At 34.3% G+C, this 17811-nt stretch overlaps 1 protein-coding gene across 3 annotated transcripts in view; it reads left to right on the top strand.

The window, feature by feature from the left end:
- The window catches only part of LOC145283845 (phosphoacetylglucosamine mutase-like), a 198143-nt gene that overhangs the window by 171625 nt on the left and 8707 nt on the right, over positions 1-17811 (top strand). The window contains exon 17 of one of the 3 annotated variants that reach the window (XM_080132954.1): positions 7102-7180. The exons of 1 other annotated variant lie outside the window; for it this stretch is intronic. In XM_080132954.1, coding sequence (XP_079989080.1) covers positions 7102-7180 — 79 coding nt within the window. The remainder of the gene's footprint in view (positions 1-7101; positions 7181-17811) is intronic. One more of the 3 variants, XM_080132955.1, reaches the window with a different exon arrangement.

Raw genomic sequence — 17811 nt, forward strand, 5'->3', positions numbered from 1 at the left:
TATGTTAAAAAAAAAAAACACTTTTTGGATAATTTTTTTTCTCGGTAATATAATCATCCGAATTACAACAAAAAAAACAATTCTAAAAAATAATTATTTTTAAAAAGCTTTAAAATGATATTAACTTCAAATATTACACAATATGAAGTTTAAATTTATTTTTTTTAATAAGTTTTCCAATAATAAAAAAATATATTCATATAAAAGAATATAAGACTATTGAGATAATAAAAATTGTAAATCCAAAATCAACCTTTAAAAAATTCCTTTTGATTTTATTATTTAAATTGATAGAGGTTGGTCCTTATGTTTGGCGCTTTTTTTTCCAAAATGTACGGAGGCTTATAAAGAACATTATTTTTAAATACATGTGTCAACAGAAGACGTTAAAATTAACTTTATTTTATTAACTCTAGTCTGTGTAGTTCGTTAATAAAAATGTATTTGTTTTACAAAAGGTAAGTTTTATATTATTTTTTATCCATAGCAAAAAAAAGGTTACTCCATTAATAATTATAACGCAAACGCTTATCCATAGAAATTAACACAAACGCACAAAATGATGACGTCACTAGTAAAATGTGTACTTCTGACGTTTTACACATCGCTGTCGAGGTACCTTTTTTTTTTTTTTTTACATAGGCATCACCACATTATCAAGGCCCAGAGGCCACTCAAGGATAAGGGTTAAAGAGTGTACAGTAGCAATTGGACAATATAGTAATCATTAGTAATGAAAATTTGGTAAATTTGATAACTTATATGGAACGGCTCAAGAACTTATTTACTTTAGACTTGAACACAACCATATTGTAGTCAGCCGGAAAGCAGGAAAACGGAAGACAATTCCACAAGCGTGAAGTTCTAAGAAAGAAGCTTTGTTCATGGAATCTACGTTTAGGTTTAGGCACAGATAAAGAGTGGGTGGAATTATTGATAGTGTTTACAGCTAGACGAGTGTTTCTTGTGAAAGTTTGGCGAGGGGGGACCATAGATTGAAGCTCAGTCGAACACTTTCCATGAAAATAACGATACATCAGAGACAAACTCGCGACATCTCTTCTGTGAGATAGAGGTTGCAAGGAGGAGAAAAGGACATCTACTACGAGGCTACGAAGTCAATTTTGAACTCTATCAAGGCAGGACAAGTCCTTTCTAGCAGCTCCTGCCCAGATGTGGCAACAGTATTCCATCCTTGGACGTACCTGGCTCTTATATAGATAGAGAATAGCATCAGCAGTGAGATATTTACCGGATCGATAGAAAGATCCCACCATTTTACCAGCGGCCTTGGCAACAGATTTGATGTACGTGTTCCATTTAAGATCAGGAGTAATGGTCAAGCCCAGAAGCTTGTCAAAACTTGAGGCCTCCTGAAGACGAGAGCCATTCATTTCAATTGATGCCAAATGTGGATTAGAATGTTGATGATGTAAAGAGAGAAGCTTGGTTTTAGATGCATTAAAAGAACATTGATCTATTGAACATTGTTACTTTTAGACATGATAGAAGTCTTCTATCAGTCTTAGGATTTTTACACAACTGGCCAACAAGTAGATGGTCTGCAACAAAAAAAAAAAAGAAAAAGTTTCATCAAACTGAAATGGAACCATGTTGTCTTTTCTAGGGTGATAATTGTATTGTTCCACCCTTTATAAGTAATGTAGGTCAAACATCAGATGAAACAACCTCTGTGATTGGCTGTGGAAAAAAAATCACTGTAATTTTTTTTTATTTTATTTTTTATTTAAGATTTTTATTTTTTATTTTTTTTTAACTCCTATTCAAGGCACAGTTAGAGAACTGAAAGAACTCCAAAGTATAGCAGTTTGAGGGAAGAAAACTATTAGAGTAGAAGGCTTTCTGGCATCTACGGTTCTCTACAGTGTAAGGGTGGAATTTTGCTGCTTGTCAGGTTCTGAAAATCATATTTAGAGTTCTGGATGGTTTAAATGACCTATAAATTTTCTCCATCTCTTCTGAGCACTAACTTTGTCTAATAATAAACTAACAGTGACAGTGTGGCATAGAATATAAGATTTGAATAAGAGATGTTAAGCTAAATTTCTGTAAAAGTATTGGATATAGAAAAAAGGGCTGAGTGTTGAGAAGCCAGCAGGAGGAGGAATCCAGAAATGGTTTAGAATCTTTTGAATGAAAATTATTTTATCTTTTCTTTTTTTTTTTTTTTAAATTTATTTTTAATGTTGATACAAACGTTCACTAAAGTGAATGAATTATTTTATGATTATATGAAGAAAAAAAAACAAAAACAGACGAATTTCTCAACTAAATATTAAACTGTAAATTGTATTAAATTTAGTTGGAAATGAATCCCATTTAAAAACTGATCAGCTTGATTTTATGATCAAGAAAGTCGGTTTTCAAATTTTGCAGACCTCTTTAATTATACAGTGTTTGGAACCTGATGAAGTTGTGCATGCATAACAATAGTCCGATAAATAACAATAACATAATAAATTGTCTTGTCACAGCTGTTAAAACCATCTTTTATTCATATCTGATTTTTCATTATTATTATTATTATTATCATTATTATTATAGCCATATTGTGTTTAAGTATGAATGAAAACTTGTAGTCTAACATTTTCCTACAAGATGTTGTCTATTTTTCACACAATACACAAAACATTCGTTATGCGCCTTTTCAAATTGCTAACAATTAGGATCTTATTGATTGCTAGCAGGATAACCCAATGTGTCCTGCTTTCAGATTTGTAGAATGTCAAAAGCTGACCTATTAGCATTCTCTAAAGAGCTTCGCCATATGCTTGAAAACAAAATTTCACCATTAAACACGGTCTTGACCTAGTCTTTTAGCTGTCAGGAGCAGCATGCCAGTTTTAACCCTTATCTGGTTAGTCAATCTTCTTGATGATTGTCCTTTTGAATGAATTGTTCTTGCTATAATTTATTTATATAACTGAAGTAGCTAGGAACCATGACCCAACAACATAATTTTTTTTTAAAAATGTTCTTGATGGACCTGTTAATATGAAACCCTTTTCTGATATCTACATTTCTTAGTTTATCTTCCAAAGTTACTTCAAGGATAGTTCTTATATATATATATATATATATATATATATATATATATATATATATATATATATATTTATATATATATATATATGTCAAAACATTGTTAATTCACTGCTCGCATAGCAGCAGCCTTATAGTGCAACGGTTAGAAGCTCCAAATGTCGTTTGGGCAATCGGGTTTCAATCCTAGCTTGAGGTAGTTGCTTGTCTAGCTTCACTGATGAGCTGTGAAACAGCGAAACAGTACTGCATGTGGATGACATATCTATATATCTATATCTATAAAAGTGAACGTGTCTGTGTGTCTGTCTGTCTGTGTACATTTCCCTACGCAATAACTCTGTCAATTTTTAGTCTATAGACTCGAAATTTGAAATACGGGGTACTGAGATTTGGGAAAATCGATGTGACGGGTGTCAGCCAGAAATTTGGCTTTTAAGGGGTCAAATTTCAACGATTTGACCTTTAAGAACTCTACCAAACTCCTCCGACAATTTTGGGTCTAGACGAAATTTTAGATATAGGTTCCTTGAACATGGATCTAACTTAATAAAGTGATTTGAGCCCGAAACAATAAATTTTAAGGGGTCATAATAGGGGTCAAAGTTTTAAAAAATTAACCATTTTTTTTGTTTTGTTGCTTTTTTGCTTTTTTTGCACAGCATACACCTCCAAACACCCGAGCAAGGGGTCAAAGTTCAACGATTTGACCTTTGAGAATTCTACCAAACTCCTCCGCCAATTGTGGGTCTAAACACTTGAAATTTTAGATATAGGTTCCTTGGACATGGATATAACTTAATAACTTGATTTGAGTCCAAAACAATAAATGTTAAGGGGACATAATAGGGGTCAAAGTTTAAAAAAATTGACCGCTTTTTCTTTTTTTTTTCTCAACATACACCTCCAAACACCCGGGCAACGCCGGGCTGAAATGCTAGTATATATATATATATATATATATATATATATATATATATAAAAATTAAGTAGTGGGATGATTAATCGGAATTGGAAAAATCGGAGGGTTTGGGGGTATCGGAAAAATTGATGCCTATTTTCTGATGCCAAAACAATTCTTTTAATTGTCTTTTTTTTTATTTGATTTTGTTTAAAGTAAAATCTTCCATTGCTGCTAATAATGATAAAACAATAAATGTTTATTGATTTTATTATATCATTAAAGCTAAAATCGATAGATCATCCTCCACAAGTGTATTTTGATGTTTAGGAAAATATCTGCATATTTAACATGTTTTTTTACGAACATTGGGGAAAATAACAATTTATCGTTAAATATTTAGAGATTTATAAAGAATCGGGAATTTAACACGGAATCGATAATTGTATTGGAATTGGGAAAAATATTGGAATCGTCCCTTCACTAATATATATATATATATATATTTATTTAATGGAAATCGCTCTAGACAAGGTATGAAGCCACTTGATGTAAAGAGCTAAAAAAAAATAGTACTTAAAGATAAAAAACTTGCCAACGATAAGTATTAGATTGAATAGATTCTGACCCAGAAAACATCAATTCTTACCTGTTTGTCAGAAACATTGCTCATGGAATATGAGGACTAAAGGACAAAATAAGGGAAGAGTTACGCGACCGCTGAATGTAAATTCAATGTTCATTTTCTATTCTTTTTCTAATTGCTCCCCCGACAAAGAAGGGATTGGACCTAGTATTCATTCCAGTTTGTTCGTTTGTTTGCACTTTTTTCAATAACCATGCTTTGGATTTTTTAAAAAATTTTGCACAAACATTAGTCATGGTGAAAGTAAATTTTTGCCAGAACGGTTGCTTTCCACTGCCCCCCCCCCATCCCGGGGGTCATTATAGGGGTAAAATTGCTCTCAAATTGTTCATCCGTTTGCACTTTTCTCAATAACCAGTGCTTGGATTTTTTAAAAAATTTTGCACGAATATTAATCATGGTAAAAGTAAATATTTCACTCGTGGAGGCGGGGGGGGGCACATGCTTGGTTTGTTTCAAAGACATTGATCCTTTTTCTATGTTCTGCCATTATAGTCCAGGTTTCACTTGCATAAACAGCAGTTCAAACTATTGATGCATTGTAAAGTATTTAAGTTGACTTTTCTAAAAGTTTCAAAGTTGACTCTCCACAAAAATCTCCTGGTATTTGTGGTCCTGGATATGACCTTAAACTATATATCTGATGGTGAGGTCCCAGCTTGCGGTCTTTAGGGAGTGTGGAGCCATCCTTTAATTGCCATTGCTCCCAGATCCACTCTGGCCCGGAGTGGTAGTATCTGCTAGGGTCCCAATTACAGGTTAAATAGAAACTGACTTGAAAAAAAAAACAAATATATTCTATGAAAAAATTTTTCTTAAAAATCACTGAATTTGGCATTAAATAACCTGAAAAGGGTTGATATGCCGTAAAACAACCAACCTGGTATTTGTTGTGAATTTAGTAAACATTGACAGGACACTCAAATATATCCCAAGTTTACACCAGTTCTTTTATCAAAAGGTGATCATTTGATCGTTTTATGAAATGTGAAGGATATTCATCATGAATTGTACTAAATTTGGCGTGAATAATCCTTAAGATTTCATAAAGAAACAAAGTAAATGTTACTACTACTACTACTACTACTCGTACTGAAAACACTTGTAGTATACTTTAAAACTATTGTTATAACTAGGGCTATGACAACAGCATATTCTTTTCCTTGGTTTGATTTTCAGGTATATATCCATTGATATCTTATGTTTTTATGTAAAGTGATGAGGTTCTCAGTTGATTAATTGTGTCTGTGTCGGATATATACACGAGTCAAAACAATGAAAAGAATATACTATTATCATAGCCCTAATAATAACAAATCAGAATGATACTACTGCCGCTGAAACTACCACTACTACTACTATTTCTACTAATCTGTGATACTAAAGTAGGTCAATACCTGTCCCAGGATAGGTAAAATTAATTCTCCGCATGAAAGTTTTGCACCGATTTTATGCCCCTTATGAAGATTAACATCAATATAAATTATACTAAACTTTAGGTCTAGAATCCTTAAACCAATTTCAATCAAAATTCATTACGTGATTTTGATTTGAGAAATTGTTCAAAATTTAAGATTTAAGGGGTCTTTAGAAAAAAAAAAATTTAAAGTTCAGGGAATCTTACTTATAATTGATTATGGACGAAATTCAATGCAAATCTGAAATAATTTAATTTTCAAACGGAATGTTCTGCCCATATTGTAACATAACGTGGATATGCAAATAACGAGCTGTGAGCGAAATGATGTCGGGTAAGGAAAAAGAAAACTATAAAAAGGAGAGAGAGAGCATGTTCGAGAAGACAATCACATTGGGGATACTTGGGTGATGTCACAGCCATAACAAAAGCGTCACGCATGGAAGGAAATAAATGTTGTTATGCTTTGTCTCCTTTGCAATGTTATTGCTGTTGTTTCATCCAATGCCAGTAGACACAGGTGAACCGTGAACAATTTCCGAGTTCTCAGTCGGCCATTGCAGCAACCAGCCTAGTCCTTGCCAGACTGGTTTCCTCTTCTATAATGGATTTCAGTGTTGCACATGGACGTCCAACTCTCTTTTTTGCATCTGGAGTCCAAAGTAAGAGCTTTCCTGCCGGTTCATCATGGCGACTAATATGACCAGCAAGTGCTAGATGTCTGTCTCACAATATTGGAAACACGAAGTAGGGAACCATACAATGACTTGTTTGTTGGGTGACTTTTCCAGCATATGTTGTAGTGGTTATTAACCTAGCTGTATTGAATTTATATGTGGCATCTGTTGTTGCTACAATACTTTTTTCCAGAGAGGAGTTCCTGTGGTTACTTTATTAATATAGAGATGAAGGATGTGACTTCAGTAATCCCTCCTTCCAGCATCTTTCTTATATATTTTAATTATTCCAAACTAAAACATATCTAATTTTGTGTATCAACTTTAGATTAACTAAGTTAACGTTATTTCTGTAAAACTTGTTTTTTTTTTTACTGTTCATTTCGTCTTCTATGAGATTAACAAAACCTTGCCGTCTCGACACCAGCTTAAAAGTCTCTTGCTGCCACCTCAGAGCCACACATCCATCTCACCTGGTACGCGTTTTTCTTTTTCCCGACCTCATGCTAGCCATAACCAATCATTTCTCACCTTTGACTTTACACGTTCATCTTTACACGCTGTGCACTTTGCTTCTTTCCGACCAAATGTGGTATTTAAAAAAATTTTTTTTTGTTACACAAGCCCACACACACTTGCTAATTTGCATAGTGCTCAAACAGCTGCTGCTAATATCTTTGCCAGCCATCTATCCTTCAGCTTATATGCGCTTTGTTACAATATTGGATCGGCAACTAAGTTCCTGCAATTTAAAAAAAAAAAAAAAAATTCAGTGATTTGAAAATTAATTTAAATTTAAATTAAAATTAAAACAATATAAAAGCTTACAAAATGATTCCAAAATGGACCTCGTGAGAAAAAAAAAGATTACAGATTAGATTTTTAAATTAAAGAATAGCAACAGGAACTTAGTTGCTAACCCAATAATTTGCATTCAATAAATAGTTCAAGTCAGTTGTTTTATTTAGCATTACATAACCACCTTTAACAGTTTGATACAACATATATTAACCAACAAATTGTCGATGTGTGTGCCCCCTTTTTTCAATTTTCATTAAATGATTCTTGCTTTCATGCCATGAGTTTATTTTGCACGAGCTTGACTAGTTCAACATGTTTGGTTTTAGCCAAACATTGTTGCTAATTAAAATCATTTTGTGAATAAAAGAATCGGCTAATAAGTGAACAATGTGATGTCAGCAACCCTGCAAGCCTTTTTCCTATAAAAATTCAAAAAATGACTAATTTTGTGTATCATATTATGTTTTTAATGAATCGAGTTGATTGACTTTTTCTTAATAATTATAATTATTCAAAGTGCATGCAAAAATAATATAGTTTCCAAAGTTACTGGTTAGAATTGCACCCGGTTTGATATAAAGCATCCTTGGTTTGATGACTGTAATGATGCAATATTGGATTGGCAACTAAGTTCCTGCAATTTACATAAAAAAAGAAGAAAAAAAAGTGACCTGAAAATAAATAGAAATTAATTTAAATTAAACTTAAAAATTCTAAAAAAATAAAGATTGTGGAATTTGAAAATGCAGTAGATTTTTAAATTTTAAAATAGCGACAAGAACTTAGTTGCTTACCCAGTAATTTGTACTCAGTAAACATGTTTGTTTTGCATGGCATAACGACCTTCAACAGTTTGATACAACATAAATTAATGAAAAAAGAACAAAATATAGATGTATATGCCTTTTTTTTTTTTTTTTTTTTTCCAATTTTTTTCATGCTTTAACAAACGAGGAGTTTATATTCACTTGAGTTTGACTCCTTCACTGGTGCAAGCAGATCAGGCTGTGTGAAGATGGCTTCCTGACTCAAATGCACCTACATTAAGTTTTTTGTTTTTGTTTTTTTTAACTATTTGCACAACTAAATCATGTTCTGCAAAGCCCAAAACAAAAACAACAGACCCCCCTCCTTCCCTTTTCCCCTCTGGATAAAAAAAAAGGAAACACGAGTAATCAAGATGGGGGGGGGTGGAAATGAACAAAAAGCCAAAACAACAACATCCCAAACAAGACCCAGATCAACATCCAGATCCAAACAAGAAAAAAAACAAAAAAAAAACTCGGCAAAACACTTCACCAAAGACACAAACTCTGACAAAAGATGAACCGTCTACCTCTAGAGATGGAAAATGAAATAAACGCACAAACCCACATGGCTCAAACAGAAGTACAACAAATACAGTAACACATAAGTTTCTACAACGGAACTGTAGAAGAATAGAAACAAACAGCGGCTAATAACAAAATTGAACCCAGCCTGTATCTTTTCTCAAAAATGACCAAAAAATAAACATTAAGAAATATCAAGAATACAACTGCATCAAAAATTCTGATCTGTAGCAGAATTAGCAATAACCGAAGTGAAGGGAAATAGAGAGCTTACCTTGGATATGTCTGTTGTGTTTCAGGCTGAGCGAAGAGAGTTCCAAGATGGCGTCCATGGGTTTTTATTAGCGTTGACCCCATGCAATTCTTGTAGAATCGTATCTGCTCTCGTGCGATTATGCAAATATATAATTCCCAGCCGCTATAAAGGCATGACACTGGAAAACAGTCAGGCAGTGTCCTGCAGATTGTGTGTGTAGGTGGTTCTGGCGATTGGATTGTTCTTTGTGACCAACCACGTGTCTGCGAGAAGTGAGTTTTTTTTTTTTTTTATTGTTTTTTGTCTCTTCTTTCTCTACGGTTATTACAGCCAAGAAATCCCTCTCTTCTAGAGGTGAGCGATACTGACTATTTCCTATCTGTGTTCCTGGTGCTACCAGATCAGGCTGTCTTTTGGCTTCCTGAGACGAAATGCACCTACATTGCTGTTTTTTGTTTTCTGATCTTTTTTGTAAAACTTAATTTTGTTCTGCAAAAACAAAAACAACAGCCCCTCCCCCTCCCCTTTTTTATCCCCCCCACTCCCAGACCCTGTCGGTGGAGTATCAGAATACATCGACTGCCCCCCTGCAGAGAGTAAAAGTCCCTCAATGGGGCCACCTGTTGGTCGTAGGTGGCGACCCGTAATACCTTAGAACGGGATCCTGGTGACTGAGCAACTCACGACCTCGGAACCAAATGATTGTGAGTTAGCAACACTCCGCTTTGACCCTTACTTCGGCTAGACGGGTGGTCGGGCAGGCTCAACCCGACCAACCGGCTAGTCATGACAGTCCCTAATAATAGTAAACCCCCATAAAGAGAAACACAAGCACATTACACTCATATAAAAAATTAAAAAAAACACACACATACTATCATTAGAAGGGCCAATCAGATGGTGAAAACTGATGCTATTGACAACTAACCCTTTCTACACCTTGCTGGGTCCAAGGAAATGAAAAAAAATCGTCATAAGCAGCTATACTCACTGTTTGAGTATATCATCATTGTATCCCTGAGATGCTTGGGCGAATGGGTTTCCCCCCAACCATCTCCCAATTTAGGGCTCTGAGGAGGGTGGGGAGCAAGGATGATGAAAAAAACAAAAAATATTCTATGGCTTCCAAAAAAATTAAAAGACCCCATCCAGAAAGCGATGAAGATGAAAACACAAACTTTCCGGAGTATATAATCTTGGAATCGCAAGATAACACAGAAATAACAAAAATGTCCCCATTCAAAATCGAAAAAATTATGAACAAAAATCTGAACACAAAACAAATTAAAAAATTAAAAAATGGAACTTTACTTATACAAGTATCTACTAAAAGTAGTGCCGAAGAAATTTTAACATGGACAAAGTTCCATGATATAAACATCAAAGCCTACCCTCACAAAACCCTCAACACCTCAAAGGGAGTCATCAGATGTCCAGAACTAAACACCTGCTCTCTAGATGAAATAAAAACAAACCTAAAAAATCAAAAAGTTATAGATACTAAAAGAATTACAATAAAAAGAAACGAACAAACAATTAACACCAACACATACATATTAACTTTCAATACTCCCACTCCACCAACTGAACTCAAGATTGGATATATTAACATTAAAGTAGAAACATATATCCCCAGACCACTTCGCTGCCTAAACTGCCAAAAATTTGGCCACTTCAAAGAATACTGCACCAAGAAAACAGTATGCCCAAAGTGTAGCAGTAACGAACACCAGGAAACAATGCCAAGGAAATATAAAATGCCCAAACTGTGGTGAGAACCATCCAGCATACTCATCGCTCTGCCAAAACTGGATCAAAGAAAAAAAAATAAATGAACTAAAATATACCAAAAACATAAGTTTTACCGAAGCTACGAAAATCATTGAAACAGCCACCACAACGGAACCAACTAGATCATACGCAGGTGCAACCAAAAATCAATTAAAAACAATAGAAAACACTGAACTAAAGGAAATCTCTACCCTCATAAAATCACTTCATGAACTAGTTGAGACAATGAGGGCCACCTTACGGCAACTGCTGTCAACCCCAGCTGTACTTGGAAATAACTACCAAACAGTTGAGAGTAAAATCCCACCAGATCCCAAAAATCAAACACAATCCTCTAACAAAAAACCCACACAAACTGAAAACATCCCAAAATCAAAAGAACACTCGCCTAGTGCCCTCCGCAAAGGAACCAGAAAAGACATTCAAAATAAATTCCAAATTTTAGAAAAAATGGAAACCGAAAACACCCTGGAAAAAAAAAGAAACCAAACACAAGTAATCAAGAGGGGAAAAAATGAACAAGAACCCAAAACAGCAACATCCCAAGCAAGATCCAGATCAACATCCAGATCCAAACAAAAAGAAAAAATCCAACCAAACACTCCACCAAAGATACAAACTCCGACAAAAAATAAACAACTGGAGGAGATGGAGGTAGAAGACAAAACACCCCAAGACAAATAAAATGGCAGAACACAATAAAAAAAACTCAAACTATCATTCAATGGAACTGCCGAGGCATTAAACCTAATTTTAACGAACTCCTTATACTTATTTCACTACACAACCCAGCAGTCATCTGTCTACAAGAGACATTTCTACAACACAACAACCACCTAAAAACAAAAAACTACGAACAGTATCATTATATCCATAATACAGGCTTACGATCCAATGGAGGCACATCAATCCTAGTAAGAAACAATATCCTAAAGAGCAAGCTTACTGTCCAAATCAATCTTCAGGCAGTCGCAGCCCAGGTCACACTCCAAAAAACTCTCACAATCTGTTCTCTATACTTACCTCCTACTAAACCAATAAATAATACTGAATTAGAAAACCTAATCAAACAATTACCCTCACCTTTCATCCTTCTAGGAGACTTCAACAGCCATAGCACACTATGGGGATGCAAAACAACCAACTCCAAAGGAAACAAAATCGAACAATTTATAAACAATAACAACATATGCCTTCTCAACAAAAAAGAACCCACCTACTTAAATCCAACAAATGGTACAACTAGTGCCATTGATCTAACCATGTGTGACCCATCAAGCTTTCTGGATTATACATGGAAAACTTATGATCCCTGTGGAAGCGATCATTTTCCCATCATAATAGACTACAATAGTACTATCCAAAACAACATACCAAGATGGAATACGAACAAAGCAAACTGGATAAAATTCAAACAATTATGCTCGCAACAATTAATAGAACAAAACGTTCAATCAATGGAAGGCTTCTCCCGAACTCTAATTCTAATAGCTAAAGAATGCATCCCCAAAAATTGCCCTCCAAATAAAGAGAACAAACCATGGTTCAACCAAGAATGCAAAACAGCCATAAGAGAAAGAAAGGCAGCCTTAAGGAAATTCAAAAAGCAACCCATAACCAGTAACCTTATAGAATATAAACGACTCGGAGCAAAAGCACGTAAAACAATAAAGGAATCAAAACAAAATTGTTGGCAACAATTCGTCAATCAAATCAACACTTTTACCAAACCTAAAACTATCTGGAAAATGATTAGAAAAATCTCTGGGAAAGATAACCCCACCCTAAACAATCACCTCCTCACTAAAAACAAAATAACTGAAAACAAAGATATAGCTGATACACTGGCCAAAACTTTCGCTAACAATTCATCATCGAAACAATACAAAAAAACAATTTCAAACACTAAAGGAAAACCAGGAAAAATATAAAATAAACTTCGATTCCAATAACCAAGAACCCTACAACAAGACCTTCTCACTAGACGAACTTAAAGATGCCATAGAAAAATCCCACAACTCGGCCGTGGGACCGGATGAGATCCATTAGTTTCCTAAAAAATATACCTCCCGAATCACTTAAAACTCTCCTGCAAATGTTCAACAAAATATGGATAAAGAAGGAATTCCCCAAAATATGGAAACAAGCCACAATAATTCCCATAGCAAAACCGGGAAAAGATTCATCAAATCCAGAAAATTACCGACCTATTGCTCTAACAAGTTGCTTATGCAAAACCATGGAAAGAATGATCAACTTCCGTTTAATGTGGTACCTAGAAACAAACAATATCATTTCAAAAAATCGATGTGGCTACCAAAAAAATCGTGGATGCATTGATCATATCATCAATCTAGAAATATATCAGGGAAGCTTTCATTAAGAAACAACATGTAACCACCATATTTTTTGACCTAGAGAAGGCGTATGATACTACCTGGAAATATGGTATCATAAAAGATCTCCACAACATTGGACTAAGAGGTAGACTACCTGAATTTATAAAAAACTTCTTAACAAACAGATCTTTCCAAGTTCGCATAAACTCGACTTTATCAGACCCACAAAAACAAGGAGTGCCCCAAGGCAGTATATTGTCAACAACTCTCTTCAACATTAAAATCAATTGCATTATAAAAGAACTCTCTCCTGATATACATAGCTCTTTATATGTAGATGATTGCTCAATCAGCTACAGATCTAAATGCATTCATACTATTGAAAGGAAATTACAACACAACATAAATAAAATTAATAAATGGGAAACTAAAAATGGTTTCGAATTCTCCAAAACTAAAAAAAATGCATCCATTTCTGTAACCATCGCAAACTCCACCCTGACCCAACCTTACAGATTGAAGGTGAAAAAATTCCATTTGTAAATGAACACAAGCAGCTAGGAATCATTTTTGATAAAAAACTTAATTTCATTCCACACATCAATCATATCAAAACCAAATGTAATAAAGCATTACAACTCCTATGAGTCATCGCCCATACAGATTGGGGAGCTGACAAGAACACACTACTCAAACTATATAGAGCATTAATTAGATCAAAAATAGATTACGGTAGCTTCATATATCAATCCACCAGAAAGTCATACCTAAAAACCCTCAATACAATATGCCATTCAGGACTAAGACTAGCACTAGGAGCATTTCCAACCTCCCCTGTAGAAAGCCTGTATGCAGAAGCACATGAAACCCCTCCATTGCTCAGAAACCAAAACCTCGGTCTAAAATACTACACAAAACTCACAGCCAATCCCACTAACCCAGCACACAATAGCACCTTAAACCCAAACCGCAAACACCTCTTCGACCAAAAAGAAAACGCAATCAAAACCTTTGGACTTAGGATAAAATCGATCTCCCAAAAAGTAAATCTCCCCATAACCAAAATTCACAAAACTGTCTTACCCAAAACACCTCCCTAGAAAATCGTATCCCCTAACATCGACCTAAGTTTAAGTAGACATGAAAAGAAACATACTCATCCAATAACCTATCATGATGATCTCGACCACACACACATCTATACAGATGGATCTAAACTAAACAACGCAACAGCCAGTGCAGCAATACTCAATAAATCAATCAAAAAACGATCAAACCTCCCAAAAGAAACCTCAATCTTCAGTACTGAAATACATGCTCTAATCCTAGCTCTCAATCTAGTCTCCAATAACAGAAAAAACAAGTTTATAATCCTTTCAGACTCCCAATCTACTCTAAAAACTATTAAAAATAAAAAGATGGACAACCCCCTAATCGCAAAACTACTCCAAAAATTAATGGAACTAAACAGTAAAAAAGAAATCATTTTCTGCTGGATACCCAGCCATTCCGGTATTAAAGGTAATGAATTAGCAGACTCAGCAGCAAAAAACGCCTTAAATCTCCCAATCGATACAAATTACAAAATTCCATACATAGATCTAAAAAGACGTATCAACGTATATACAACAGAGAAATGGCAAACTTACTGGAACAAATACCCTAACAACAAACTTCACGAAATCATGCCAAAAATCAAAAAACAAGAACAAAACACGAAATTAAACAGAAAAGAAGTTAAACTAACAAGAATAAAAATAGGCCATATTCACTTAACTCACTCATATCTCCTAAAAAAAGAAAACCAACCAATCTGTATACCTTGTCAAACACCACTCACAATCAAACACATATTAATTGAATGTACTGATTTTGTAACAGTAAGAGAGCGATTCTACAAAGAAAACAATATTAAAGAGTTATTTGAAAAAAACAATCCCCACACCATACTCTTATATCTTAAAAAAATTGGCCTATATAAAAAAATTTAAAAAGAACCCTTTTACACAACGGTCCTGGATATGACCTTAAACTATATCCGATGGTGAGGCCCCAGCTTGCAGGCCTTAGGGAGTGTGGAGCCACCCTTTAATTGCCATTGCTCCCAGGTCCACTCTGACCTGGTTAAATAGAATACGACTTAAAAAACAAATATACTATATTAAAAAATCGTTCTTCAAAATCACCAGATTCGGCATTAAATAACCTGAAAAGGGTTGATATGCCGTAAAACAAAACCAACCAACCAACCAACCTATCTTTGTTCCTGATTTTTTTTTTTTCTTTTTGCCTTCTACATTTTGATTCACTTTGTGCTTCACGAGTCACATCTATTCTAGTCTGGAATGATGTACCTCATAGCCACAGAGAACTTATAACAAACCTACAGGCGTCAGCTGTAAAGATTACCTTAAATAAACAAATAAATAATTAAACAAACATTTGTTCCATGTACATTCCTGAGAAAACAAAAATGAATTATAAAATATAAATAAACAACTCTCTACAACATTTCTAATACTTGGAACTACAACTGCTAATAACAAAACTGAACCCAGCCATTATCTGTCTACAAGAAACTTTTCTCAAAGATGACCAAAAAATAAACATAAAAACATATCAAGAACTACATCAAAAACTCTGATCTTCACGAGGCACATCTATCCTAATTTGGAACAATGTACCTCATAGCCACATAGAACTTAAAACAAACCTACAGGCGTCAGCTGTAAAGATTACCTTAAATAAATAAATAAATAACTTGTTCTATATACATTCCTTCCAGTGAGAAAATAAAAGAAAATGAATTACAAAATATAATTAAACAACTCTCCACACCATTTCTAATACTTGGAGACTTTAACTGCCACAGCTCAATCTGGGGTTGCAATGAAACGAATCAAAAAGGCAGAAATATGGAAAGATTTATAAACAAAAATATCTTTGCTTATATAACAACCAATCCCCAATATACATGTGCTCACACTCAGGAAAATATTCTGCAATAGATCTGACTTTTTGAATTTCTCCTGGTCAACACACGATGATACTTGTGGAAGTGACCACTTCCCCATTATTCTTGAAAGTCTAAGCTTAAACCATGATATATATAATTCCAAACTGGAATGTAAATAAAGCAAATTGGGAAAAATTTTGAACGATCTGTTCTATAGAACTAATTTCAAACTTTAAACATCAATAAGGCTCAAATCTCTCACTTCAGCAAAACAACTTCCATAGCAAAGGGTCCAAACTATGGGTTAAATAGAAACCGATGTGAAAACAACAAATATATTCTATTAAAAAAATTTTTCTTCAAAATCTTTGGATTCGGCATTAAATAACCCGAAAAGGGTTGATATGCCGTAAAACAAAAACAACCAACCAACCAATCCATAGCAAAGAGAAATGCATTCCAAAATACTCAGAAAACACTAAACACAACTATCTCTGGTTTAATGAAAAAAGTAACACAATTGCATGAAGCTGCCCTACACAAATTCAATATGCACCTAACATCAGTAAACGTGAATTTCGTCAAGATATGCAGGACCAAACCGCAGAAAATCAAAATGTTCCTCATGGAGAGAATTTATATCCAACATATACATAAAACAAAATATACATAAAACAAAACACGGTATGAAACCTGGTTAAAAAAATCTGTTTAAAAAACAAAACAAACACCACTCTTAACCGATCCTAAAGACATAACTAGCACATTTGCCCAATATTTTGCCCAAAACTCCTCTGCAACAAACCACAACCAAAATTTCCAAAGCATCAAAAGAAAAGATGAAACAGTAAACCTCAACTTTCACTCCAAGAACACAGAAACATACAATTTACCTTTTATTGTCGGACTCCCTCAGCCAATCTCACAACACTGCAGTAGGTCCTGACAATATACACTATGAATTCCTTAAACAACTGCCAGATCTTAAAAAAAAAACAAACAAACTTCTAAACATCTGGTCCAGTGGGAACATACTTAGCTTCTGAAAACAAGCCAATGTCATTCTAATACCCCAAACTGTTAAAGACTTGTCTGATCCCTCCAAGTTGTCTCTGTAAGACTTTAGAGAGAATGGTCAACAACAGATTAACATGGATACTTGAAACCTAACAATTTACTGACAGATTTTCAATTTAAACCCCGGAATAGACCCCTTTCTATATGTTGACGATTTTCTAATCTGTTGCAGATCAAAACACATCCACACCATAGAATGTCAACTGCAACAATATCTCAATAAAATCAGTGAGTGGACCAACAAAAATGGTTTCAAATTCTCCATAACTAAAACCAAATGTATGCACAGCAATGAGAAGTACATTTGGATCCCTCTATTAAACTCAATAACACAGAAATACCAGTAGTTGAAGAACATAAATTCTTAGGCATTGTCTTTGACAAAAAAACTAACCCACAAACCTCACATAAAATATCTGAGTCAAATGCAATAAATCATTTCAACAAATGAGTGATTGCAAACACTAACTGAGGATCAAAACTAGACTATGGCTTTTTCGTCTATGGAACAGCCAGGAAATCCTATTTAAAAACATTAGAAACCATCCATAATCAA

Source organism: Euprymna scolopes, chromosome 8 (assembly GCF_053919585.1).
Source record: "Euprymna scolopes isolate OS-2025 chromosome 8, ASM5391958v1, whole genome shotgun sequence".
Lineage (NCBI taxonomy): Eukaryota > Metazoa > Mollusca > Cephalopoda > Sepiida > Sepiolidae > Euprymna > Euprymna scolopes.